The 27953-nt window shown below is 44.1% G+C and overlaps 2 protein-coding genes across 2 annotated transcripts in view; both read right to left on the bottom strand.

Annotated features, from left to right (window-relative positions):
- The window catches only part of LOC126562251 (tubulin alpha-8 chain-like), a 395370-nt gene that overhangs the window by 318858 nt on the left and 48559 nt on the right, over positions 1-27953 (bottom strand). The window lies entirely within an intron of this gene.
- LOC126561318 (uncharacterized) overlaps positions 1688-27953 on the bottom strand; it is a 42755-nt gene continuing 16489 nt past the window's right edge. Inside the window, exons 2-5 of the mRNA XM_050217392.1 lie at positions 14520-14682; positions 2780-7117; positions 2154-2702; positions 1688-2074 (exon numbers count right to left, since the gene is read on the bottom strand). Coding sequence (XP_050073349.1) covers positions 1691-2074; positions 2154-2702; positions 2780-7117; positions 14520-14681 — 5433 coding nt within the window. The 5' untranslated portion in view covers position 14682 and the 3' untranslated portion in view covers positions 1688-1690. The remainder of the gene's footprint in view (positions 2075-2153; positions 2703-2779; positions 7118-14519; positions 14683-27953) is intronic.

Below are 27953 nucleotides of genomic sequence, written 5' to 3'. Positions count from 1 at the left end.
GGGGAGGCTTCAAGGTGCTAAACGTACTAATATAGTGTAACATCATGTACAACATTGTGTTTGCTTTTCTAAAAATCAAAAGCAGTGCCACAGTCCGGCCACCAAACTTTTTTTTTTTCATACATATACATAATTATGGTTATAATACATTAAAAAAAACGATGCTAAAATGTGTAACCTATTACCCAAGCATTTATGCTATCATCTAAACAAAGCTTTATAAGCGATAAAACGAAAAACAATATTAATTGTGTATCTAACCTAAAAAAAACTAACAAACGCTTTTCCCGTATCAGGGAAAAATAGCTCAAAATCGCAATAAATCCCAAAAAAAAAAACATACTTTTTCACACGCACACACTATTTGACCGCTCCGCAGACAGACTATACATATATGCATGTTTACATACTAGACCAACGATACGATGGTAAAGTTTGCTAAATGGTACTAATAAAACTACAGCAAATTGAGCTAGGCAAAGGATAGTATAACCACAAGTAACAATTTGATATAGCGATTCGGCTCTTTCATCTAAACGTGCGCCTAAATTGTTAGCAATTTTCCCACCACGAAAATAACACAGTTCGGGCAGAATATTTTGTCGAAATTGATATAATGCACGCCCGTTAAGCGGTGTTTGTATTCTGGTTGTTTTGCAATAATTATTGTTTGTAGTTTCTTCTTGACTTAACCGACCTCTATCTAAGGTCATGCCGGCCATCGAAATGGCTTACTAGACTGCCGATACCACGTAGTTGGTTAGTCAATCCTCACTACTGGGAGACAGTCCGGATGGGATTTGTACCCCGGGTCCTGCCGTTTGAAGACCAGCGTCGCTATCGCCTACACCACCGGGCCGCCCCCGGTTTGTAGCTTATCCGTTGCTAATAACAACGTACGGAAAAAGGAAAAAACATCCCTATACCAACGGATAGAAAGTATTTTTTCACATGGGAAACATTTAATGATTTTTGAACTATTGGGAAAAACATTTACGTAAGCGTATTTTGCTCGAAACATCGAAGCATTTGACAGCGAGAAAATAGAGTCGCAATGTGAAAATCGCTAACAATGTAGGCACACCCTAAGGGCTTACAGTAACGTAACAATGATCTGGCGAACCTATCAAGTATTGTAGATAATTTGCAAAGTTTTCCTCGGTCGGTTGTGGCGCTTACTACTGTGTTACACACTACGGTCACGAAACTGTTAATTGTTCAGATCAGTCGATGATCATTCTTTAGCGATTACAAATAAACAAAAAACCCTGAACCTTAACACCAAAGCAAAATGTTTAAACACATTTCTTTTTGGGGCCGAAGGAAACAAACAAAAACAATAAACAACTGTATCTGTTAGATAGCTCTATAGATATACATAAGCGCTAGCCCGTTTCACCTTTTGTATGTAGTACTTTTTAAAAACGTAAATTAAACAATGAGCAACATTTTAATCGAGTTTACAAAAACCCGGCAAAACCTCTTTCAAATCCACTGACACCACAACGTGACCATAACACAAACAGTGGGAAAACAGTTGGCAAATGCCTCAGGCATTCGGGTATCATCGTGTTTTACCCTCTTATAAATTAAAATTCATTTAGTCGTTAGGCATAAAACGCAGTGTGGATTGTATCCTACGGTGGATGTGTGTTCTGGCCGGCACATTCCGCTCCTTCGTAATCGAATGTTATATTCCATTCTCGTCGTTCTGTAGCACCGACGATACGAGCCGCATTTCAAGCTCACGGATATCGTCCGCCATACCCGCTTCGTACGAATCCTCGCTGCTGCTGCCATTGCTGCTATTCAACAGCGCACTGAGCTGGCTGGAGGAATTGCTACCGGTGAGCAGTGGATCAGTTGCCCCAGCTGTTGCCTGTTCCAAACCAACCCCGGATGATAATGCTGACAGTGGGGTAGGCTTGAGACTGGGTAGATCGAGCAGATTGTTCCACAGGGATGTTGCCGATTGGTCGACGTGAAGCGAGATGGCACCATCGGAACCGCCGGTAGATGATACAACCGATGGAGACGAGGAAGCCGTCACGGAAGTGAGCATTCCCGATTGAATCTAGCGCAATAGAAAAAGAAGTTTGTTTTGTAAAATCCTTTCCTGGCGTCCATGAAGAGATGTATCCGCTGATACTTACCCTTAGCTCGTTCAGTTCCTTAAACGCGTTTAGTTTGCGCTGATCATCGCTGCTGACACGATCGCTCAAACAGCTCGGTGATGCCGGTTGGCTAGTGTTGATCATCTCATGAAAACGGGCTACATCACCAAGCGTATCGCTTACCACTGCTGTTGCGACAGTGCTTTTACCTGTTTGGGCTAGAAAACTTGGTTGCTGCTGCTGACCTACCGTCGCGGTATCCATTAATAGTTTCGGGAGCTTGTACTGCTCCGTAGAGGAGCGTGTGAAGGTGGAAGATGCTGAAGGAAACGCTGTCATCTGATAACTGGGATTACCATTGTTACGTCCAGCGTGGGTAAAGCTTCGCTCCGGATCTGTGTTTGGATTGTTCATCGCATCGGATGGTGGTTTGAAGCTGGACAGGTCCAGCAAATTGTTCCACATGGATGTACCACCGTTCGGACCACCGGCGGACATGTTCGGTGGTGTCGTGCAAACGGAAGATTCAGATGTTACCGACATAATCATAGCCGGTGACTGAATGCCCGAAAGCGATGATTGTGGACTCTGTCGTAAAGGAGATTTATAAAAATGTGATTAGAAAAAAAACCTCAACATTCCAGTATTCTACAATTCCTTGTTACCTTCATATCGTTCAGTTTACGAAGATCATCATTGGCACAGGCGGGTGACATTGCAGGACCTCCACCATTATTACATCGGTCTTTCGATAAAAGCTGTTGCTGCGGGTGTTGCAGCTGATGCTGCTGTGCTTGGTGCGGTGACCCACTCCTATCCGTTGACATCATCATTACCGTATGGAAATGTGCTTGCTGCTGATGTCCGTAATGTGAACCGGCTAGTCCTGTCGGTGAAACAAACGATTGAAGCAAGAAATCCTGCTCCACACACCCGCTGCTACCACTGCCCGAGGTTGGTACGGTATCGCAACAATCGGCCATCGTTATCGCTGAATCGTACTCTAGCGTCTTCTTATCGCCAACGCGCAGCAGATCAAAATCGATCGAGTTATTGTTCGGTTCCGGTGCCATCTTCTCAAGCGCACCAGATGATGATGGATGAGGTGGCAATGGTGGCTGCTGCTGTGCATGATATGGAAGATGAGGCTGCCCCGCTTGCTGCATCGAGTGCTTTTGGGCTTGCGGAATCGTTGACGGAATCAGTGGCTGTGTGTTGCTGCTACCACTACCTGCATAGAATGGAGAACTGGCGGAAGAACTACCGTTTCCACCACCCGTCGGTGACGGATTGTCCCCGAGCGAGGAAGAAGACGTAGTGGACCATAGACCACCCCGCTGATGATGCTGCTGATGTCTCGGATGACTGCGCGGTGTCAGGCCCAGATCGATACGCTCCGTACCGATCGGGTTCATGCGCGAGATAGGCCCATACTGAGCTGCATTGTTAAACTCTTGCTCGGCCACCAGAAGCGCATCGTCGTCTGCTAGCAACGAGTCGGATCGGATAAACATGTCCTTGCCGGCAGCAGCAGCAGCAGCAGCAGCACCAGCTGCCGGATTCGCCATTCCAATTTCGTTCAGATGTTGGTTCATCAACTGCTGGTTGTAGGATTTTTTGTTTCCCCCTCCCCCAGTCGTTCCGAGCGATTCGAACAGCATCTTGGGCAGATACGTTGATGGTTCGCCAGCTGTTTGTCGCTGCAGTTGATACACAGACCCAGGACCGTGGTGCATATGATGCGCATGATGATGATGATGATGATGATTATGAGGCTGCTGTTGTTGGTGTAGATTATGCTGATAGGTGCCCGCCTGTGACCCATTGTAACCGTTGTGATGTGGTGGTGGTGGCATTTGGCCCGGAGGACTCTTGCCCACGGCGTCCGGTCCAGTCATCGGTAACGGGGAAGATAGATACGGTGGTGCTGGTGGCGGTGGTGGAAGCGGTCCATTACGTCCGGCAGGATATGGTGGCGGCGGTCCGACGGAAGATATCGTTGGGAGTCCACCGTGTCCGTGCGGTGGTGGTACTGGATGCGATCCTCGACTACTTTGGTGCTTTTCCTTGTAGTCACGTCCCTGAGGTGCAGGTTTTTGGTGATGGTAGTTTTGTTGTCCTGATTGATGAGGCATTCCTCCCATGTATTTCGATCCCATTGGCGTGGTTGAGCTGCTAGCGTGTCCATTCTTAGGGCTTGCTGCCGGACCGTAAGGTATGGCACCAGACGGTGGATGTGGATGTTGTCCTGCATGGCCCGTCATTCCAAAACTACCGCTCTGCTGTTGTTGCTGATGGCTAGACGGTCCCAGCTTGCCGGATGATATTCCATGATGTTGTTCACCCCTCAGATGATGATGTGGAGGACTAGCAAGATTATCCCAACCGGCGGCGGCGTAGTTCGGAGGTCGTCGCGTTTGTGAAACATGATTATGGCCATGGTGATGAGGGAGACCGTGAATTGGTCCATGTTCTGCACCATGCTTCCCTTCGGGATATTCACCAGCACTACCAAAGTACGGTGAATGATGCATTGTGTTTGCTAGCGGACTGTGATGAAGATGTGGTTCGATCTGGTGTGCTCCCGACATATGACCTCCTGCTGATTGTGTGCCAGGAAGTTGTTGAGGGTAGCCGGCTGGAAGATGGCTACCTCCGTCCCTCTCATGATGCATATTGGGATGCGGTGGGATGGAACCACCGGGACCTCCAGGACCAGGGTGATAACTTCCCCCACCGTTGGCATTCGCCCCACCCGGACCCATGTGTGGAGGGGGACGGAACCTCATCGCTTGCGGTGAATTGTGCTGCTGAGCACCACCTTGTGAAGACGAACTTCCACCAGGTCCACCTGTTGCATGATGCGAAGAGCCGCGGCTTGAATAGCCCATTCCACTACCGCCACTTCCAGTACCTGCGTGTTGATAATGACTCGATGCATTTCCTGGACCACTTCCAGGGTAAATGCTACGGGGACCTCCATTCATCGACACTGATCCTCCTCCACCACCAAACGACGATGGATGAGAACCTCCTGCTGGTCCATTAGCACCGGGTCCTCCGACTGCTCCGGAACCCAACCCACTGCCCTGACTTCCCACGTGATTCTTATCGAGCATTCGATGGCTTTGTTGGCTTCCTTCTCGTCCACTTCCTCCTCCACCAACGGAAGATGTCTTTTGATAACGTACCGGGGACGATGTTTCCTCTCCGGATGAATGGTAACCGTGCGATGAGGACGAACTTTGGTGCATACTACCACCGCTCGCACCATCACCATTACTACCACCTGGATGTCCATGGTAGTCCACAGCCGACCGCGCTCGACTCACACCTCCTGACTGGCCCTGCCCTGTCACACTCATACTACCGACTACTCCTCCCGCATGATGATCTTTACCATTTGGCATTATACGCAAACTTGCCGTTGCACTACTCCCATGACTCTTCCGCAGCTTTGTCCGGTACTTTTCCAATTCTTCGTCCGAGTGTGCAAAGGTACAGTTCGATCCACGCGGACAAGTGCCCCGATTGTTCAGATCCCGACACAAGCTGATCTTGTAGTTTCGATTGTGCGCCAGATGGCCGGCCTCCTGCAGCTTTCGATTGCCATGATGCTGCACAAAGTCCACCAGTCCTGCCACGACACGTTTCACCGCCTGCAGAGCCGCTGCACATTCCGCCCAGCTGGGAACATGATTCTCGCTGTTCCAGTCGATCGCCGCCAAGTGTTTCAACTGCACGCGCAGCCCGGACAGATTGGCCGGATCACCGGTGCGTTGTAGGGCGATAATCAGTTCTTGCACCGACTGCACGAACGATTGTGGCGTTTGCAGCTTGTCGTTGATGCTTTGCATATGCGACTTGTGTGCCGTATCACCGTACAGCAGCGAGGACCACTGATCGGGTGCGATTCGCAATCCTGCTTCAGTCGCAATTTGCACGATCTGTGCATCGTGTTCACGCCGTAGCGCTTCGTACGTACGAAACTCTTCCTTCAACTGCATCAACGAAGAGTCTCCTTCCCGTTTCGACACTTTGAAGCAGCTCGCACGGTACAGCAGCTGCACCACGTGCCCAATGCTCGTTTTGGACGCTTGTGAAAAGTGTGGCTCAAGCCGTTGCACAACGAACATCACCAGCACCTTGCGCGACAGGGCAGAACCGTCCTCGAGCGCTAGCAGCACCAACTTTAGCACCTCTTCCTGCATGGCCGGACCGAGAAACTGACAGCCGCGGGCCCGCACGGCCGCCCACAGGTTCGTGCTCAGCTGCTGCGGATTTTGATGGTGCAGGATCAGCTCCATGACCGTGCGCTCGCCTAGTGAGCGAGCGGCACGGAGCGATCGTGCCCTGCCCTCATCCTCGATCAGCTGACAGTTGACCAGTATCACCAGCTTTCGCTGCATCTGCCGCGACAACAGGCTAGCCCCGGACGGTGGTCCAGACGAGCTGACGATGCCGCTGCTACCACCACGGTCCGCTGCCAGCGATGTACCGCTACTGACTGGTGGGCAGGGTTTAAGGTAGAGCGCCAGCTCTTCGATACATGCCTTGGCCGTTTTGTAGTACTGCAGATTCTCGGGACTGAGACTCTGGACGCTCGTCGAGTTGAGGTCCGGATCGGTAATGCTGGCGGAAGCATTGGGAGCATTATTATTGGCGGTTGGCGAGGCATTTACACTACCGGAGGAAGAAGTTGAGTCGTTGCTACTAGTGGTACTGCTGGTACTACTGGTACTACTGCTACTGCTGCTGCTGCTACTACTACTCGCGCTGCTGGTGCTGCTATTGCTTCCACAAACAGCACCCTGCGAGCTTCCTCCTCCAGGCGATGCGCTGCCACCATTGCTGGTAGCGTTGTTCGTTCCATCTCCTCCTCCTCCTCCTCCTGCTGATCCTTTCGTGCCGTACGACGCCGAGGACGAGGCTCCCGGTGTACTGACCAACTGCAGTAATGCATTATTTATCGGTAGATAATCTAAATCAGTCGATATAACAGTCTGCAAAAGGGAGGGTAAATGGTAAAGAATGTAAGTTAGAAAACGTCTCCAAATTATTCGGTGGTTTAAGACACGAATTTTAAATCTTAATCTAGTTACGTTTTTCAGGATTCTATCACAAACCACATGAGGCTATCTAAAATCTATTCCACCGCAGTCAACAGAAAGATGCTCAGCAGGATATAAGACAATATAATGTCCTAACAATTTTTAAATGTAATAGAAACATCAGGATAAAGAGAACTGATAACTTAATCAATATGGCCTCTGACTATCCAACTCGTAAACCTTTGCAAACTAGTATTAAGCGATAGAATTCCCCATTAAAGCCATGATAACTCTACATCAGATGACAGCACTGCAAGATCTTTAGCGCTTATAGCGATCGATGAGTATGTAAAAGTATGTTCACCTGTCGATGATTACAAGCATGCATCTGTATCATTAACTGGCATTTCAAAAATAGCGGCCCTCCATCCGGATCATATGAGCTTACGATGGATGCAAACGCCAAAAAGCTTAAAGTCTTAAAACCGCCCTAGAAGTACCCTGGAAGGATGCAGATAATCCCACTTAAGAGCAACGACGCATCATCGAAAAGGATACGGTTGGCATGTATTGACCTCACCACACGTGTACCATATTGAATGCCATCCACACCGCAATTTCAACTGCAACCACCACAACACTGCTAGTGATATTTTCTTTTTTTCCCTCACATGACTTTAGCGATTTATCTGACGAATTCGTTTGGTCCATTTGGGACAAGAAAATCTGCACGGGAAAAAAACAAACACACCCCGGTTCGTGCCTGGGCTATCGTCGTATGGGGCTACGTAGAGAAGTGTTTCCATTTCAGCAAGGATTTATTCGTTTCGTACTCGTTTGTGTGTGCATCTCACCAAGCTACATGGACGGTTCGGGTCGGGTCGGGGGTCTCGCCGAACGCGTTGGAAAAATCGAACTCTTATCATGCCCGCTGCCAAGCGCAACAGCATCAGGGATACCAAGGATACCAACACTGTAACACCGAGCAGTAACTTCTTTTCGTACCGAATGTATGAAAAATACACAAACCAAATCAACACGCTTTTTGCCGCATGAGCCCATAACTGTAACACGTCCCGATGGTGCTTCTTCTTGTGGCTCGAATTTCGTGTCTACTGTTACATTGGCATTGGCACCGCAGCGGAGCATAACTACTGGCGCGCACTAACCACAAGCTATCGTTGGCACCGAAGGCACCATAAACTTGCTACACTGTTCACTCGATGCTTCAAACCACACACACACACACACACACACACACACACACACACACACACACACAGAAAGAAATGCTCCTTCCTTGGGCGGAATTATGCTCTTCCTTCCAACAGTGCCGTGTCGTGTCGCTGCGGAAAATCATAAACGTAATATAAACTTATTCATATTAAGCGCTACAAATCCATTTGCCGGGATGCTAGCGGGTCTGGCATTTCTTGTTGCGTTCGGTTAAGCATCGTGTGGGTGGGTGGGTTGGTTGCATTAGTTGGTCCGTTTGTTTTTATAGCTCTTCGTGAACCGCCCGCAAGTCACTTTTGAGGATCACCGTGCCCAATCGTTGGAATTTTTCAAATAGCACAGCACAATGCAATTTTTTTAAACGTAGCTCCCATACAAGAATTTTGCATTTATTTGTCATCTGGTCACACCGCCCCACCAGTGCCCGAATCCGATTATGCGAACCGCTCCGCTTTCGTGCGTGTGTGGTAACGCAAATTTTTGTAATAACTTTTACACGAGATTTGCGCACACTTCATACACGAAGGCACGCGGAAATGATAAGTGCTGGCAAAACAAAGCAGCTAAAATCTGGAGCAGCACCAAAAAGACAAAGATAATCCCTCATCAAATTTTTCGCTGGTTCTGCAAATTTCGTACAAAAAAATCGCATTCAGTTTTGTGGTGGTGGCGAAAGAATGTTGTATGCTAAATAACAACAAACATAAATGTTGGAAGGAAGGCGGCAAAACACAAGCCCAAGCCCAATGACAAGCCGCTTATCCTTTAGGTATCCGTGTTTTCCACCGCATTACATAAATAGCTACAATTCGACCCCCTGTGGTCTCCAACCCACATCCACATCCCAACCTAAGAGCGCTTTTCCATCGCTTTTGTCACAGCACCGGCACAGGCACCGGAGGGTTTTAAATATTTCGACAAGGATTTGCTCAACTTCATACAAGCCCGAGATCGTTGACAAAATATCAAGTCCAATCGAAAAGGACCGCCTCACTGCTCTATGCAAGACCGAAAAAAGGATTTTCCTCTGGTGAGATATTAGCCGACACTAGACATAGTTAACAATCCAACTATACCCAACCGAAGTGTTGCACACCTGGTTATCCTTACCGTCCCAAACTCCAACATTGGGGAAAGTTATCCCGAAAAGAAAAACGGCGATAAAATCTCGTCTGTTCCTTACGCATATCATACGCGCGCACCAACAGACACACACACACACACACACGCACAAAATGTATTATATTTTTAAGGGAAAATGTACCCCCAGGATAGCGCATGGAACTTGATAGGATACCCCAAATGAAGTTGACACACACGCACAGGACAAGGGCAAAAAAAAAATGCTTGCCGATAGGCATCAAAATTTAATACCTCTCGAGCCGTTTCGAGCCGTTTCGAGCCGTACCTTCCCATTCCGGTGTGGTGCCGATTCCGGTCGTACTTTTGTAGCATTTCGATGTGTTTTTTTTTGCGGGTTTCCTCCTCGAAAAAGCACATACCAAGCTCACCTATCGACGGATTTAGAAATTTCGTTTTCAACTGTGTCTCTTGGAGCAAACCAAAAAGCAGCTACCCCAAACCGAAGTCTCTCGCGCGCTAAGGACACAACAGCAGCCAGAGTACAGTATAGACGGTTTGGATTGGTGGCGGATGTTTGTAAATCAGATTACAGCGGGAAACATTTTTAGCGACGAAAGGCAGGCATCAGTGGGCACGTACGGTGGTGGTTCGTAACACCGCCAGAAACAGTCTTGTGTTTTTCCAACTTTTTCCTACACTTTCGGTGTCTTTCTGCTGCTTAGCTCGTCGGTACACGGGCAACATAGGCGTGCGACGATAAAAGGGACAATTTAAATTTTTAATTCCAATGAAAATTTCATTAAAGTAATTCACTACTTATTTATTGCATAGCACAAACTTTGGGACATTGTGAATAGTACGCAAAATATCTATCAAACTAATGCTGCTTATTGTACTACGATGTACTCAAGTCTTCGTCGTATGATCATTGTAAAGCATTTGCACTTTTGCAAAGTGACGTTTGGAGTCATTAATAGACCAGACACAGTTTTTTACAAGATACAGGACTTTTCAGTAAATACAGGTTAAATGCTTGACGAGGCTTGTCGCGGGAATGAACCTTTATACTATTCTTGAAACTTCAAGGTAAGGCAATGTAATAAGACGAGGCTCCTCTACGAAGACAAGGTCTGTGGATAACATGAGACTTCTACGATAACGTTACGTCCATTGATATACAAAATGTCCGTCAGACGACGAGTTTTCTTGGCAGATAAAGCTTAGAGGACGAGATCTATCCAAATTCTTCTTGGCTTTTTGATCTACGACCTCAAGAGGTATCTGGCCTGCCATTATTGGTTTACTTTGACATCATATTGCCCGGAGCGGAATCAGTCAGTTATGCGTTCTTAAAGCATCCGACTACGTGGTCTATCGACTGTGAGATATTTTCTTAGACTTTTACGAATAGACAACTCTTCTACATGGTCTCCTAATACTCGAGGCTCATGGAACAACGACCACCATAAAAATTAAAATTTATCATAAAAATAATATAAAATTGTAATTAATTTTTTGTCTTTTATTTTACAAAATCCCTATGTTGGTTTAGTTTAAGAAAAGAAACTAATATTTTGCTATCATGAAATCAATTTTTTCGAACTGCTTTTAGCTACAAACACAAGCTCTTTCAATGCTAATGCTGACTAAGCTTATTAAGATGTAAAAATTTCTCCTTCGATAAAAAAATGAATCATTCAACTGCAAAGAATTCAAGCAATTCGGTTGCATTTCTTCTTTCGCCATGAATTTAAATTGCGCAGAGAGTGTTAACTTTTATTTGCACAACAAAAGCAAAAAGGGGTTTTTGCATGCTTCTTCGCTATCACCAGTCACCACATCTGGCCAATAGATATTGGCTGACGGATTAAAGAGGAAACGATTGAAGCCCCTTTTTTTTGTTGCTCCTTATCTGATTTTAACCGGGCAAACCAGAGTTTGCAAAACGAAAATCCATACCATAACGCTTCACATAACGCAATTCTACGGATACGGATATGTTCGTTGCCATCCAACACACCTTCCAAGCCCTGCTTAAACCCTCCCTTCCTAACTCCACCAGCAAACGAAGGAAGATAAAAAAAGGTGATCCCGAGTGGAAATAAATAAAATTCCAAAATCACCAACATATGAACCCTTTTGCCACCTTCTTTACATTCGCATCAAATGAAATCTTCAACAGAGACAGCAAAAGCTTGCAGCAAGATCACACAGTAAAAAAGGATCTCATCCAAACACATCTATAGTGAAAAGCTAATGTTCTAACTTCGCATTCAGCGTGCTGCTTTGCGTTTCGTCTGCACGGAGTTCCGATGGGAGCAACCGAACACACACACACACACACACATGCAGAGCGGTACCGGAACCAACGTCATAACTTTAATATTGAATGACATCACGCAAAAGACGCTTCCGCTTCCTTCCTGACGCTTCGCATACATTCCCACCTTTGAGCCACATGCCGGAGCACTCGCCTTCAGCAAGCTGTCGAAGTGTGGCAGTCCGGCAGTTTCCCAGCAGGATGGAAGAAGATGATAAAGTTTTATTGCTTCTTACCGGGACGGACCGGGATGGAGGATTCTTCGCTTGCATCGTGAAGTAGTCCGGGAGTCCCTTGCGAAGGGTGCGGTGCGGCTTCTTGACTTTGCAACAAGCTAGTTGATTTGTTTTACTTTGAGCTTCAACCTTGACTTGCCGTTATTTGATTACTTTTTCCACGTGTGTTACTCACAGTGCGAGTGCTGGCATGACACGAAAGGAAGTCTCGTTTTTTTTTTCTCATTTTCATTCTGCTCAGTTATAAAACGATTTCATCTTTATTTTGTCCTTTTGTGTGTAGATTATAAAGTCGCTAGCGGGACATATTTTTTCATGAGAAACGGCCATATTGCTGTAGAACGTAAGCTTGTATTGATCGAATATATTTTAAGGTTAAATTTAATGTTCTGTTGCACAAGTTTATAGCATGTTTAAATGCGCTACCGCGCTTCTTTAGTAGAATTTGACATGAAATTAATCACTGATTAGGCATAAAAAATAACCATAATTCCAAGTGTCGTAGACATTAGATTTGAATATTCTACTTCTTGACTTAAATTCATCCGAGGTCATATGTTGGGCCAGGAAAAGGCTTACTATACTTATCGATACCACGATACGCGGGAACGGTCTGGATGGGATTTTAATCCCGGTCCAGCCGTGTGAAGTTCGGCGACAATGTCGCCTGTACTATTGAGTATTCTCCCCACATGAATTTTTTTTAAAATAAATACTGTGAGTTTACATTTAGAATAAAAGTACTTTTCTTTTACAATTACATCTGTTTAACAGGCAGTTATCGAAAGTTGAAGCAAACTTGGGGTAAAAAGGGCAGCAGGCAAGAAGTACTACAACATTATCAAAGGGTACTATTGGCCATCTGATCTTGCAAGAGTGAATTTGATTTTCCAGGCTCAATTGCGGTTTTCACGGCAAGAGAACAAATCCTAGAAACCCTTGCTGTACAAGGATCACAAACTCATTCGCATAGTATTTAGCTAAATTTCGGTACCACTTTTTATAAAATCCGTGGCAAATAGAGTTGAAAAGTGACGAACTAGGACGAGCGGACAAGGTTGTGTGTGGAGACAAAGTGATGTCTATGGAAGATCGATCTTGATAAAATGATTGGCTAGTCTCATCAAGTACTACTGAGTCCGAAAAGTAAGGTGACATTGCATGTATGTCAATATGTATGTTTTTGACAGTTCTGCCACGTTTCAAGTCACAACCTCAACCCAGCTAGTAGTGACAATTTGTTTTTGGGAGCTGCGCTAAGTGTTTTTGTCCATATTGATCATGTCCAAGTTTGTGGAGCAGCGCGCATGTATCAAATTTTGTTTGCGCAATGAAATAAACGCTGCGGACACATTGCGAATGTTACAAAAAGCCTTCGGGAAAGAATCTATGTCAAAGAAAAATGTGCGCATATGGCCATGAGAAGGTTGAAGACGAGGACCATCCGGGGAGACACCATGAACCTCGACCAACGACGCCCACATCGTCCAAATCAAGGATTTGGTGGTCGACAATCGTCGGTTGACGATACGAGAACTCTCGGAAAGTTTTGATATATCCAAAGCCTCGGTCAACATCATCCTGAAAGATGTTTTGGGGTTGAAACGGGTAAAGTATCGGCTGGTGCCGTCATTTTAAGGCGAATTCTGGCTGTTCAACAAGCTAAAAGGGCCGCTACGGGGACACCGTTTTGACACTATCGAGGAGATAGAAGCCGCAGCGACGGCGGAACTAAAGGACATCCCAGCATTCGCGTTTTCCACCTGCTTCGACGAGTGGGAGAAGAGGTAGAAGAGGTGCATTGCATCGGAAGGGGATTACTTCGAAGGGATTACTTCAAATTAAAAAAAAATCATTTAAGAAATAAACGCAAAGTTACTTTATTTTCTGGGCACAATAGTAAATGCCTCGCCACCCCGAATTCAATTTTTTACATTAATCCTTCTGTTGATTTGTGGATTCCAACGTGTACTCTTGATACTCCGCAAGGCCGTTTTAACGCGAAAAAAGTACTTGAAGCACAACTTATCTACACGTCCAGTGTAGGATGACTTCTGAGGTAGATCGTGTTCCAGCCATTCCATTAAGGGCAATTCAAGTTGCAAAATCAATCAAACAAGAACAGATACTACTGAACTGCCTCTCAGCAAAAGTTCATATAGCAATTCTACACGTATTTTACTCAACAAATATTGAACTACAATCTCGTTCCGTCTATCAATCCATTGTACAGAAAACTGGTATCACTTTTCACGCACAAGTTTCCCTCGATGTTACTGTGGCCTTTTAGATCCACAACTCCCTCGGCAAACTAGTTTCACGATCGCTCCACTACAAACACACTCTCACAAAGCCTTTAAGCTACCATTGAAATACCTTACAAATCTCGTCTAATGATCAGTAAAAGGAGTAACATTATAAAACTACGTGCCAATTTGTTTGGTGAGCAAAATTTATGGAGCGTCTCTTCCGTACATACCTGATCGAACGGGCACTGCCGGTGGTGGAGTGTGGCGAGACAGGTGCGACAGATGGTGTGACCGCATCCTAGACTGATCGGTGGGCGTAGATTCGCTGCAAACTCGTTGCAGCAAACGGGACAGCTGAGAAACTCTGTCCATTGGGGCGCCTGTATTGGCATTCTGTGAATGAGAAAAAAAAATGGGGGGAAAGTGCAAAAAGATAGTAAGTTTCAATTAAATTCAGTTGCCAACGGTCAGAAATGGATGAATGAAGGAACTAAAAAAGAGAAAGAGAATTTACAACAAAAAAACAAAAAAAAACGACTAGCCAACCTCTCATGATGAATAGTGCCATCGGTGAAAGCATCGAACAGGAAATCATTTCACCCTAATTTCAAACCGGCCCTCCACCCCATCCGTACCTGTCCTATCCGTATGGCACAACTACTGTCATAGAAGCAGCAGCTTATGCTTTCACGCGCGGTTTTTTTAAATCACAAAAAATGCACACTAAAAACTATGCAACCGCCTACCCTCCCACCTACCCCCCCCCCCCCTCCCACTCTCCCACATCGTCTAGTGGTGGTGGTGCATATAGCAGACGCATACTAATAAGGTAAACGAGGCAAGGTCGTTCGGAAGGTCGTACGGAGCAGCCGGATACGAGCTGTCTCCGTAGACGGTGAACCGTCGGCCACAAGTTGTCCAACAAATGCGACCGGGTGGTAGGTTCTCCAAAAAGGAGAAAGCACCTACGATGGTGGCAGTGGCCAATACACTTCGATGCGCAGCTTGGAAAGCTTCATCAAAGTCGTCCATTCCCGGTGCCGCGTCTCGACGGATTGATTGCATCAAAATTGACACGATCGACTGTTTGACAGAAGCGACAGCGATGTGCAAAACTGCGTATGTGCCAGCAGCTATATGCGACTCATGCGACCAGAGAACATTCGGGAGGGGATTTTGTTGTTGTTGCTGCTACCTCGAAGGGAATTTAATGATACTCATTTCCTATGACGCGTCCATTGGCGGACACCATTTGTTAGTGGCGTCGGCACTGTTGACGTTGACATTGAGCCGATATGTATGGTAGGATGGCCAACGGAATGGAACGATGAGTATTGCTAAGAAGTAAGTGGACGAATTACATCAATATTGTCCTAAAAGTCTATCGAGGATAAGAATGTGTATTTATTAGCTTAATAGCTCTTGAAAGTACTCTTGACTTACTTTCAAAAATACAGAATAATGTTAATACCTTAAAATATGGATAGCATTAAAGTCCTAAATCTTATCTTGTTCCAGACACCTCTCAATCTGCCATATGGTCATATGTTTCTACCAGAGACTTCGCTGTATACGACCTCCGGAACGCGACGCGTGGCAAAACCGTTTTGCTATGACGCCATTCAACTCGCACAGAAAGGCACCACCACAAGCGCGCAAGCCAATTCCATCAAAAAAGCTTTAAAAAGCCATCTTTTGCTCGGACACAGGGCGGAAAGGCCACCACTTCCCACGACAGTGGAATGTCTTGCGCCCGGGGTTCCTACATATAATCTTCGGCGCAAACGGGGCAACAAAAACAAATCCTCATCAGCAACCGTCATCACCATCATCAGGTTGGTGCTGCAGAGCACTTCATTTTCACTCTCGATTCGCTTTCTAGCGAGCTTGATTGGCGGGTCCATCCATTTTTTGGGGAGGCGCCCACTCGTGTGCACCGAATTAGAGAGAAGGCCCTCTTTTTACTCGCTTTCATAAGCTGCTGGTGCTGCAGAGGAGAAGCCAAATGGCCAGCACACCTACTGGAACCTTGTTGGAATTGTGCCGTTCGTTTGGGGCTTAGTTTTGACAATGATCGCCTAATGTTGAAGCCGTCCATCCCTTCCGCAGTTTAATCGAATTTGTCTGCGACTTTTGCTCTTGCTCGTGCTAATCTCCGAGTACGAACTATCGTCAGCATCATCATCCGGCATCCAAGCATCCGGTATTTACGTGCTGCAAATGTTACCACAGAAGAGTGGAGCAGAAATTCATTTGCAGCACAGGAAACAAAAATGTAAGGATTTAAACGTTTGATCGCAGCTCTTATTGGAGAGATTGTGGGTTTGATTGAGATTTGAAAAAAGAAAACCGAAACCGCTTTCAATGTTTTCTGCAAATCGAGAATAGAGAATGAACCGAACTCTGAATGGGGCGGTTTACGGCGAGCATTGAAATAGACTGCAATTATAAACAATCCATCGACCCGGATGCAATGCGAACGCATCCTCGTCAAAGTGACACACATTTCGGTCCCGAACAAAGGATCGGGCTAGCTGCACTTGTTCATTTTGCCTGTATTTATTTTGTTTTTATCTTTTTGCATAAAGGAAAAATACATCAGAAGCAGAACTAAAATGAAAACGATGTTCAACGTGATGATGAGAACAACTATAAATAAGGTCAAACTTGCGATCGAACTTTTTTGCAACGATTCTTTGTTTCCGAAGCTGATTTTGCTGACTATAAAAGTGTCGTAGGAAGAAATAAAAAGGTGAACAAATACGAAACTAAAAGTGATGAATTTATTTTGAAGGATTAACTTGAAGGAACATTAAACAAAATATATTTTAAATAATCGGTAAAAAGGTAAAATAATGAATTAAAACATAACATAAAATAACTGATTTGTCTTACATAATTATAATCATTAAAAAGGCCACAACTACCAAAAAAAGGGGTAGCGCGCTCTAAGAAGATAATTAAGTAAATCTACGCCCACAAAACAAAAGATACCAAACGCAGAATGGCTATAAAACATAATCCCGTTAAGTAGTTCTGTAACGCGCAACATGACCAGCATAGTGATTAAAACAAGAACTTCTTAAGACAAAGCCTAAGAAATTTCTAAAACCAAAAGCCATTTCAACGGACTAGATAGCAGCAAAAAAATAACACAAATCCCACGTTGGCAATGTCCCTACTGCGGGAGAGACAGAGAGAGACCCTGAACCAACCCTCCCTCATATATCAAAAGCGTAGCACATAACAAAAAAAACCGGGGAAACCGGACCCCGCAACACTGCAACAATGTTGTCTTGTACATGTCCAAAAGTAATCGATTCGCGCGCTGCGCGATTGGGTGAGTAAGTGGGTGAAAAAGGCGGTGTGTGTCGCGACAACCTTTTTGGGGGGAGGGGGGTAGTTTGTTTGGTTTGCTTGCTTGCTTTTTCATTCAATTTCTATTTCTACCCTTTTACATACCGCACTCACAGCTTGAGGACATAGAAAAGCCTACAAAAAATGGCATTCCGGTTGCTGCGAGAGAGAGACTTGTTTGAAAGAGTTTGTCTTTTCATGACTCCCTTTTCGTTTTGTCTTGATTACATGGTGGCAAATTTATTTTTCCTCTAAAAGTGTGAATCTGTACAATTTAAAAATGCTTTTTTGAATTTTTCAATGGCAAATTAGGTGAAGGAGAACCAAGTCACCCTACATTATTGTGATTCAAGTCTTGGTCAGTTTAGGGGTAAAAGAAAGATATTGTTTAGAATGCTTATTTCAACGAATTGCTTACTGCCATCTGTAATTGAAATATAGATTTTGTTATGAAATTTTAGAAACTATTTTTTAGAGGTATTATTCACAGTAAAATCAGTAGAAAAAATAGAATAGAAATAGAATTAATATGTAGTGACATTATTTCAAGATCCCCTGCCAATGTATATAACGAAAAATTAGATTTTGAAGCTAATTTTTAACGAATAAAATTTAAAATAATGTTAAATTTAGTTGAACATTTTAGGAAAACGCGCCTAACATTGGTTTACTGATGAAAGCGATTCTTAGAATCCTAAAAACCCAGTTCACACGACATGACCGAGGTTCAAATCCCATCCTCCGAAGGTTCCTCCGTAGAGAGGACTGACACTCCAACTACGTTATATCAGCTAAGTTTAGTAAGCCAATCGATGGCTACCGTTATCAAGCAGGTCAATCCAGAAAGAAAAGCAAGATGCTGATGAACATTATAGTAAATTTTGGAATTTAACATAACTAGAACAAGCCACAAAACGTTTAAATTCGACCAAGGGAACGGGTCCGGGAGAGAAGCTGCATAGAGAGGGTGCACGAAGACGACCACGGAAGGAAGATAGGAAAACGCAGAAGTGAAACAGATTGGAAAAAGAATAAAAACAATAATCATTCGCACCAACTGAAGATTATTGGCAACGTTAAGAGAAGTAATACTCGAAATTGATCATCGGGACGCTTTACATATTTTCATTTCTTTTTCTATTCGCATAAAGAAATGATTTGAAACCACATGGCAGCCTGCAAGAAATGTTAGCACCTATAAGGCCTATACAACCGAGCGAAGGGACCATTTTTCACGGCCATTTCGTAGCAGAAAATTTTCCAACTAAGGAAAATGTCAACCGTTGCTATCTTTAGTTATTCGAAATACGAAATACTGTCAATGGAATAAAAAGTTTTAAAGTTTAAGTACATCTCAGAGTTTCCATGCATCTCGGAATTAACGTTAATATCTAACACAAAGGGCTGCATTTTTTGTGTGACCGAACGACCGAATTGTTTAGAACGAATTTGCCCATAAAATCCAATGCACATTAATTTGCAGACATTTTCTTCTTCAAATCTGTAAAGGGCGTCTTATCCCAAGTAAACCCCAAGGAAGCCCACTCCAATTTATGAGCGAAATAAAAGACACACAGCTATAAATTATAACTGAAAACAAACTAATTAACGATAAAATGTTTGCTAACCACCAAAAACAAACGCAACCTTAACCAATCCCATTCCCTGTTTACCCGCGCAAAACTGAACAAAAATCGGCGATCGCGCAAAACTTTTTATAGCAATTATGCATTCCTTCCTTCCCGTGTCTATCTGTTCACCCACAACGGGGCTGCAGTATTTGTATCAATTGCCATTCTTTGTTCTTTTTAACCCTCTGATTAGCTACCATCCAACCACGTATGCAAACTTTTATCCTTAGCCTCCATCGTCTGACGTGCGAGTGCCATTGTCGGTTAGCAGCTCGCTTGCCAATTTGCTATCCCTTCAGCTGAACGCACACAGCGAGAAGATAACAGAGGCTGCGGTACTGCTGCCACTGCGTGCCCCTCCGGATATTACGCGCGCACACCACCGGTGGGCCAACAATCACTTCCGTGAAAACCTTGCAATGTGCACGATTGGGTGGGAAAAGTTGGTCTTACCAGGGCGTCGTACGCTGCTGCAACCATCCCGCGCACCAGAATATATCCCTGGTTGCTAAAAACCACGATGTGAAAACGCATGCCGAACGTGATGCAAAGATAGGACGCGTGCGCTACGCTGGGGGGGTTTGTTGGCTGGAAAAGTGGACTTGGTGGTGTGCGAAAGAGAGAAAGAGAGAGAGAGAGAGAGTGAGGGGAGGTCCGTGCGGTGCTAAAGCTTCATTTTCAATGAACCCAATTTTCCGCACAATTAAGAGCCTTTCCTTCACCCTATCTCGCTGCACTAGAGGATTGCTGCCAACCGTTGGAGCTTGAGGCTTTCCTTTGGGGGATAGGATGGTACGAGATAGACGGACCGGAGCAAACCGGGCCACTTCCGTATCCGTTTCGGGGAAAGCAAAGTGAATGGGGTGAATACAGTGGAGTGGCATAAGAATAGCAAACGCGTGAGTTTATGCGCTCGTGCCTCCCTGGACAACCCTTTGCCAAAATTCTTCTAACTACCTCCCTGGACGCGTGAGGAAGTAAATTGAATAATACAGCGATGGGAATATTAATAGGTGTGGTTGATTTAATAAAATATTTGCCCTATTAATTTAATTACGTGAGTTTTTACGTAATTACGAATAGAAGTTTTTCATGAACAAAATTTTTTGCCTTTTGATACGAAAATATGGTAAAGAAAAGAGGAAACATGATAGTTGTGTACTGCCATAGAGATCGGAATGGTTGATCTTTAGGATTGAAAAAAATATCCTATATTGCAAATACTTATAATGAAATTATTACTAAACTGCTCAACTTTGTAAAGTAGTGTTCGTTTAGAATTTGGTTACTCTATCTTGTGTATATGTAGTAGAGCGCTCAGTGGCGCTATATGGAATTTTTTGACACCCATGAGTAGGTATTGGAGCATTCTTCCCTCTTATGGAGTGGTGTGGGAGTAAAATAGGAAAATTTATTAAAAACGCGTCTTCTACTATCGGATATGTTTTGAAATAGTTTTGGGAACGTCAAGGCATGGCTAAAATGGTTGAACTAAATTGTCGTTCAGGAACAATGTCAGCTGCACTGGAAGATGTTGAGAGCGTTACAGGCTAACCTTGGACTTTCGGATGGAAGTCCGAAGAATCGGATTGAGTGCAAACAGAACTCTGAAGCATATGTAATTATTGTATGACCAGGTTCTATCGAGGTACACGGGTAGCGTTCTTATGAATGAAGAAACGTACATAAAAATAGATTTTAAACAGTTTTTTAAAACCAGCGCCTGGAAAAGTGTGTTTTGCTTTTTAATAAAGCTCATAACGGCCCAATTAGTCTATGGCCAGATTTGCCAACTGCCCAACATGCAAACTATTGGAAAAAACAGTTACTGAAGTGGATAAACCATTTGTGCGGCAGCTTATGAGAGGTATCAAAAGAAAAATGCTCAAATTCATCCGTACATAAACAATTATATTTGTCTTGAATTTTGTGATAAAAGAACAATAAAAAACCTTTCGTTTGATGTAGAAATTATATTTCTACGTTTAAAAATACTCTTTTTACAGCCTGTGATGAGTGACCGAATTCTAAATGAATGACACTTTATACCTGTTGTACACCTGTACACCACTGTAAGTAATCGGTTGAGAAACAAATTGGAAAATAAGATCATTTATTCTATTTTCCTTTATTTTTAGTAATTACGGATGGTCAAGGTAAATCTCGGGGTTGTTGACCCCGGGTGTTGGCAGTAGTTTTTGGTTGTAAGCATTCCCATCTACTCCCCGGAGTGCCTTATCCTGGACATACTCGTTTTATTAAGATTTACAGATCGTGGCTCTCGACTCTGACACTTTGTTGTTGAAATATGAATTAAACTGAATTGATAAAAAAGATTATCTGTGTTTCCCACGTTAAAACTGCGATCTCAGTCAACTTTTATCAGTCATCTTCAATTGAATTTCACAGCTACAAGCCTACGTGATATGATTTTCTCCCCTGAAATGGTGTCATCTTCAGACAGTAGAAACTTTAAATTCAAGTACTATTATTTTTCTATGTACTTACAGCTCTTATTTGTAAATTTTAGAGGCGAATGAACTGACTGACTATCCAATTACGTGGTATCGGCAAGTCTAGTAAGCCATTCGATGTCCGGCGTGACCTTAGAGGTCGTTAAACCAAGAAGAAGATTGTAAATAATCAAAGAAATAATTTGTATTACCAAGAAAGTAGATATATGATTCCTTCCCAATCAGCAAAAAAAAACTTTAGCTCACTCTGTACAAACATAGTCTTTCTGCACATGCCACGTGCCACCTTTTCCTCCAGACTGAACAAATCAAACGCATAAGTAACCCGCCACGTTAATCGAAAAGTATTTTCCTTTGAAAGCAAAAACCTTTTGTGGCCGGTTCAAATTTATTTTCCTCGCTAATAGATTAATTCTTACATTTTACATCCATTACACACATTCCCTGCAGTGTGTGTACGTAAACGAAAGCCTTCCTTTCTTCTTGTCGCGAAAGCACCACAACATGGGGGTATGGACACCATTCGGTTGGTGGTTAGGTTGGCAGTTTTCCATTAAAGTTTCAACCCTGCGGAAGCACGCACACGTTTCCGAACCGCTCACTACTAAAACCAACCTAGCTGTTCTAGCAGGATTTTTTTTTGTTTTGTTTTCCACATATCACGCGGAACATTCACACGGAAGCATAGATCCGCAGCATGCCGGTTCTTGGAAAAGGACGGGCTTCATCCCGGTCGACCAGAAACCTGGTGCTGGAGCAGAAAAGCAAACGGGCGCAGCCAGCGGTCGGAACACTGCTGCATGATCAGTGGTAGTTATTATTCATAAGTTTTTGTGTTGTAGCAGCAGTAGCACCTCCCCCAAAAGGTTTACGTAGGGACGCAGGCCGCGGCACACACCAAATGCCACAAATGCCACAAATAATGCCGAAAACAACCGTCGGAAGAAAGCACCATCATCTATTAGATGCCGATCTCGTGTGTGTGTGTGTGTGTGTGTGTGTGTGTGTGTGTGTGTGTGTGTGTGTGCTCGGTGTGGCATTATGCATATCTGGCGTTGTTTCCAGCGCAAGTAAAGGTCTCTAGGGTGCTGGTAGCATATTACATAGAACGGCACAAGACGCTACTTCCCAGAGGCATAGGAAAGGAAGGAAAAACTGAACGGTGTTTCAGATTAAGTTGATCATTATTACTAAACAAATTATTTACGCAAGTAGTCATACTTCAATGAGGAATTCCAAAAACGAAAAAAAACACAAAAGAATAAGGAGATTTCACACTTTGTAACGCTTTCCGTTTCCATTTTGTGCTACAAATGTGCCAATTTTCCCTTTTGGCAAACAAAGTATATCACCCAACTTCTATGCCGAAGGTCACATTCATGAACAATGGCGCACACACACACACAGGCAGCGGAGCACATCTTTGTACGGGTAAGAAATCCCTTGGGAGGAAACATACCAGAAATCGGAACTTTTGTCCGTACAATATACTGAACTATTACGACATAATGTTCTCCTTTTTCGGCACAAAACTTCCTCAGCCTCATATCCCAAGAACGGTGGCAAGAATGGGGGGAGGTACGTCCCTCTTGGGAGACTTCCGGTTAACCTTTTTGTAATAATTTACCATCTCACAGACCTCCCCCTCTTACATACAAGCAGACCTTGCAAGGCACAACAATGCTTTTACATCTAATGAAAGTGCTTCGCTACAAAGAAACGGGAGATCATCAACAAGACCGATCCAATGGTCCAACTTAATCCTACCTTTTTTTTTTTTTTTTGGCGGCACAGGGTGGTTAGGAGACCAAAAGAAAGGACGGTCGCGAAGTAGTGGTGCGATGGGAAAGCCCCCAAACAAATTCCAAACTTTTGCCTTTCTCTCCCTTAATATGCTCCGCGCCTTTGTGTCGTCGTGTGTCTTGCCATCGTGAACCATTTTATCCGCGTTTTCGCTCTCAATTATTTCCCCCCTTTTTTTCTTCACGATCTGCCCCACTGTGTACTTCCGGTTGGCGAAACCAAGCAACGAAAAAAAAAATCAACCAAAAAAAAAGCATAAAAAAGTACAAAATAAATTAGAAAGAGTCGGAAACTTGAGTGTCTATATACAGTGCCCGTTTATGTTTTTGGTGGTAAGACAAGTGGATGCCAGCGTGTGACAGGCGGAATCGTTCGACTGGAGAGACAAAACTTTCACCTCAAAATTTCGGCTTCGAGACACTTTCGTTAACGAGTGTTGGCGTCGCTTCTGCGTGGCTAAAGGGTGTGCTTTTGGGGCGAGTTTGTGTAGCTGAATAATCCCCACGGGACGGGCAAATGGTCCGCCAGCCAACAAGATTTCACTGCCAATTTCGATTAGATCGTGTGTAAGAACACAAGTAATTACCATCTTCTCCGGGCAGGTATGGGCGGATAGCTGGATTAGATACTGGAAAAGACAGCGACAGCGTGCTGTATCGTCTGTCAGACAGCACACCAACCTGTCGCAACATTACTTTTCCCAAGACAGCTAGTATAATAACATTTGCCACAGTGGAGGCTGGTGGATGCTGCTATAGTAACGATCAAGCAAAAGCCAAACTATCCCCCCAAAATGCCCTTTTAGCGTAACGTTCTCGCTGTAATCGTGTCGTGTTGACTGAGCAGTTCTAACCCTTCGAGGCGTATGAATTATTTACTGTGCTTGCGTCATTTTTGTGAATTCTGATTTCCATATTTCATGGAGAAAGCTTTCGAATAATAAAACATAAAATGATAAAAAATATTAGCCTTTTTTTGTTCAAAAAAATAAAAAAATATCATTCTAATATGCGTAGATATTTTTATGCATTGGCCAAAAGATGACATAAAAATCAGCTCACGTTGACGAAGCAATGTTTCAATAAATTGAATATTTATAACTTATAACGCAAAGGCTTAGGATTTACGAGCATAGATATCACTACATTAATTAAAAAAAGCTCAAGTATTCAAATAAAAAAGAAGGCTTCATATAATTTTAATTAGGCGTTGGGATATATCGTTGATGATGATCGTTGTTAATGCTGTTTGGTTCATATAATTCTTGCGTAAATTTCCTAAAGAGTGCCTTTTGGATTAAGACAATCTAAAATCACTAACAATACGGCACTGGACCGTCATACATAATCAATTGTAAATAAATAAACAACCTAAAATCATATTCCTTATCTCGCTAATTGTTTCTTCTAGCCTTTGATAGCTATGTGTTCAATCGTGGATCTTTCGGACATGTTTTGCACGGAGAAATTTGCTATCAGGAGTACAAAAGTGAAGAGATTTTTACCATCTAAATTTGCCCTATTTATAATTTTCTGAGTGTCCTTCATACTAGTGACACTCATTCACTACTCACATCAGTGAACTCACTACTCACTTGACGAATTGCTCTTCGTCAAGTTTCTGCCCCACCGTTGTGAAAGAATTTACCCAAAATTACGCTTTTTTTGGGTGAAATATTATTTTCTTTGAATTATAGAGGCGGTCTAGTGCAGATGACAGCAACGTTGGTCGCACCACAGAATGAATCGCTGTTCAAATCTCATCTGAACCGCTCCCTCGTAAGCCATTCGATGGCTAGCGTAACGTAGAAGGTCTTTAAACTACGAAGAAGAGTAAGAAAGCATAAGAAAAAAATCCTGTCGCAAAACTGGAATCCTTTTCCAGTTGAAAAACTATCCAATTTGTGTTTGTCGTGCAACAAACTTGTCTATTACGATGCAAACTGCGCTATTAGCACTTGAAACCATCACTTACACTGCACCCTCAAAGGTTAACGGGGCAAATGAAGAACACTTGCGTTCCCGATGGTGCCCGCTTTACCGTGAATGGTGGCAGGTAGGAAGAAACCAATTTCAATTCCACCGTAAAAACTCATCGTGTGAACCACCATCCCCAGCGTTGGCAGTCCATCTCTCCTGGGTGTAGTAGTGGTAGGATGGAGCGGATCAGAACAGTGAGAAGTCGTCTTCTCGAAAATCTTGTGGTCTTCTCGAGTAGACTTCACCACAATGGCAAACGACGTTGACGTTGATGCGTTTGCGTCCGTCCGGATGGCAGCGAGAGCGTGTTTGCGTACCTTCCCGTCCCAAACTCTTGGAACAAGTAAAACACGGATAAAAACATCCTCCCATCTGCGGGAGGGTGGGAAACGAAAAACCTCAAGCAAAACCAAACTTCCGCCTTCCGCTAAATGGAGGGGAAAAGGATACTCTTCGCGCGCACTTTTTCCACCCCGAGCTGAACGATGCCTGATTGGAAGCTCTACCGCAGCACGCTCCCCTTCCGGTCGGTTAAAGTTTTATCGTTATTTAGCAGCTTGATGAACCATTGTTTCTTATGCTTCATTTTTATGTGCCTAAGCAACCGCGACACCGTCAAACCGGGGAATTGGAAATTGGTGGAAAACTAGGCAAAAGCTATCATCCTTTCGCTTTCCGAAACTGCCCGGCTATACAGTTCGCACAACCAGTGCGGTTAGAGACGGGAAAGCCTCTGTTTGCTCGGTCCACTAGAGTGGCAAAGCAAGAAAAAGCTCGGAAATTGCGGACGACCGGCAAAATTACAATTACATCGCAGCTTAACCCGTGCCTCGATTTCTTGTCGAGATTTTCTTCGGCACAAGGGCGCGCGTGTGTGTGTGTGATTTGAATTGGAAAAACCGCAGCATGGATTGGAAAAATCGAGGAAGAAAGGGGGGAGGGGGGGGGGGGGTGGGGGGAATTTAATCTCCATCAGAAAAAAAAACTTCAATTCAACCTGCTCGGCTTGAGAAAGGGAGTTTGATTTCGGAAAATAATGCCGGGAACGTTATGGGCGGACGAATTTTCCAACCCAATCTTCGCAATCCGAACCGTTTGGGATTGTGTGGTACGCGTGTTACAGAAAGGGCAATGCTGTAACTGTCAATAAAGCAGCAGTGCACGAAAACTCGCAACAAGAGATTTAATTATTTACGAAAGTTTCAACCGCTTATCCGCTTAATCGAGACCGAGCAGAATCACAAATTTAGCTGCCACCAGCGTTACGTTTTTGTTGAAAGAATTGCCCGAAAAAAGAGGGGATTTAACATTCAGAGTCATCTCAGGGATGAAGCATCGGAAAAACTGATTTTCTAAACTCGTAAAAATGATTTAACGAACTAGGCCTAGACACGAGCCACGGCCCGACGATCGGCTCGAATTGTTGCTTTACAATGTTGCACATGTGTAGCGAACAAGATATGAGAGCTTCCGTCAATTTTCCTGTCGGTTCGACTTTTTTCCGCCCCATCAATTTCCCACCAAAAAAAAAAAAAAAAGTTTCGATTTTGTCCTGCTTCTCTCGCCGTTGCTGGACGGAATAATACCATTTCGTAACATCGAATTTTTGACCCCATTTTGAGGAGGGAGGAGGGAAGGGTCTGAAGCTTTCCATTCGTGTCACGTAATCCGTTCATACCCACAAAAACATACACACACACAGCTTGCACAACGGTAACAGTAACGCGAGAAGGAAAGCAAAAACACAACACACAGATCGCGTGGCAAAGGTTTTTCCCTCGGCTGGCACGGACATCATCACGCATCAGTGCCGACAGGAATCACCGTTTTTTGCCATGTTTCGTGCAAGCTTCCGGTAGGGCTTACGTGTTCGATACAGGTTCGTCTCATACAGTCCCCCGGGGTCGGGATTTTCACACACAAAACACACCAAAATCTCGTGACTGTATATTAAGAACGTCAGCAAGCTACAGTTCTGTGCGGAAGGCTTCCAAACAAAGGCCAAAAAGCTAAAAGTTAAACACAAAGCGGCTCTATCAACACATACCGTGTCGGAGCGCTGATAACCGTGGGGAGGATTTTTTCCTATTTGCCATATGCATCATTGACGGGCAAGAAGTTTCATCCTGTGTATGTGTGTGTGTGTGTGGGTATAAAATAAAGGATCCTTTTCTTTTTCCTCTTGCGATTACGATTACATTTCATTTGTGCCTAACGTTGTGTAGGTACATACGTGTTGTTGACTGCACCTTTCCTCGCATCTGCCGCCTGCTGGAATCAAATCTCTAAACCTTCACCGAACATATCTAATAATGTCGTATGCAATCTAAGGCCCAGCTTCAAGCCTCCATTTTTCCTTTCTTTTTGCATTTTTTGGGGGGTTTTTTCTCTCTCCCACACGAACAATCGCGTTACAGAAC

This window comes from Anopheles maculipalpis, chromosome 3RL (assembly GCF_943734695.1).
Source record: "Anopheles maculipalpis chromosome 3RL, idAnoMacuDA_375_x, whole genome shotgun sequence".
In the NCBI taxonomy this organism is placed as follows: Eukaryota; Metazoa; Arthropoda; class Insecta; order Diptera; family Culicidae; genus Anopheles; species Anopheles maculipalpis.
This window is presented reverse-complemented; position numbering and strand designations above follow the sequence as displayed.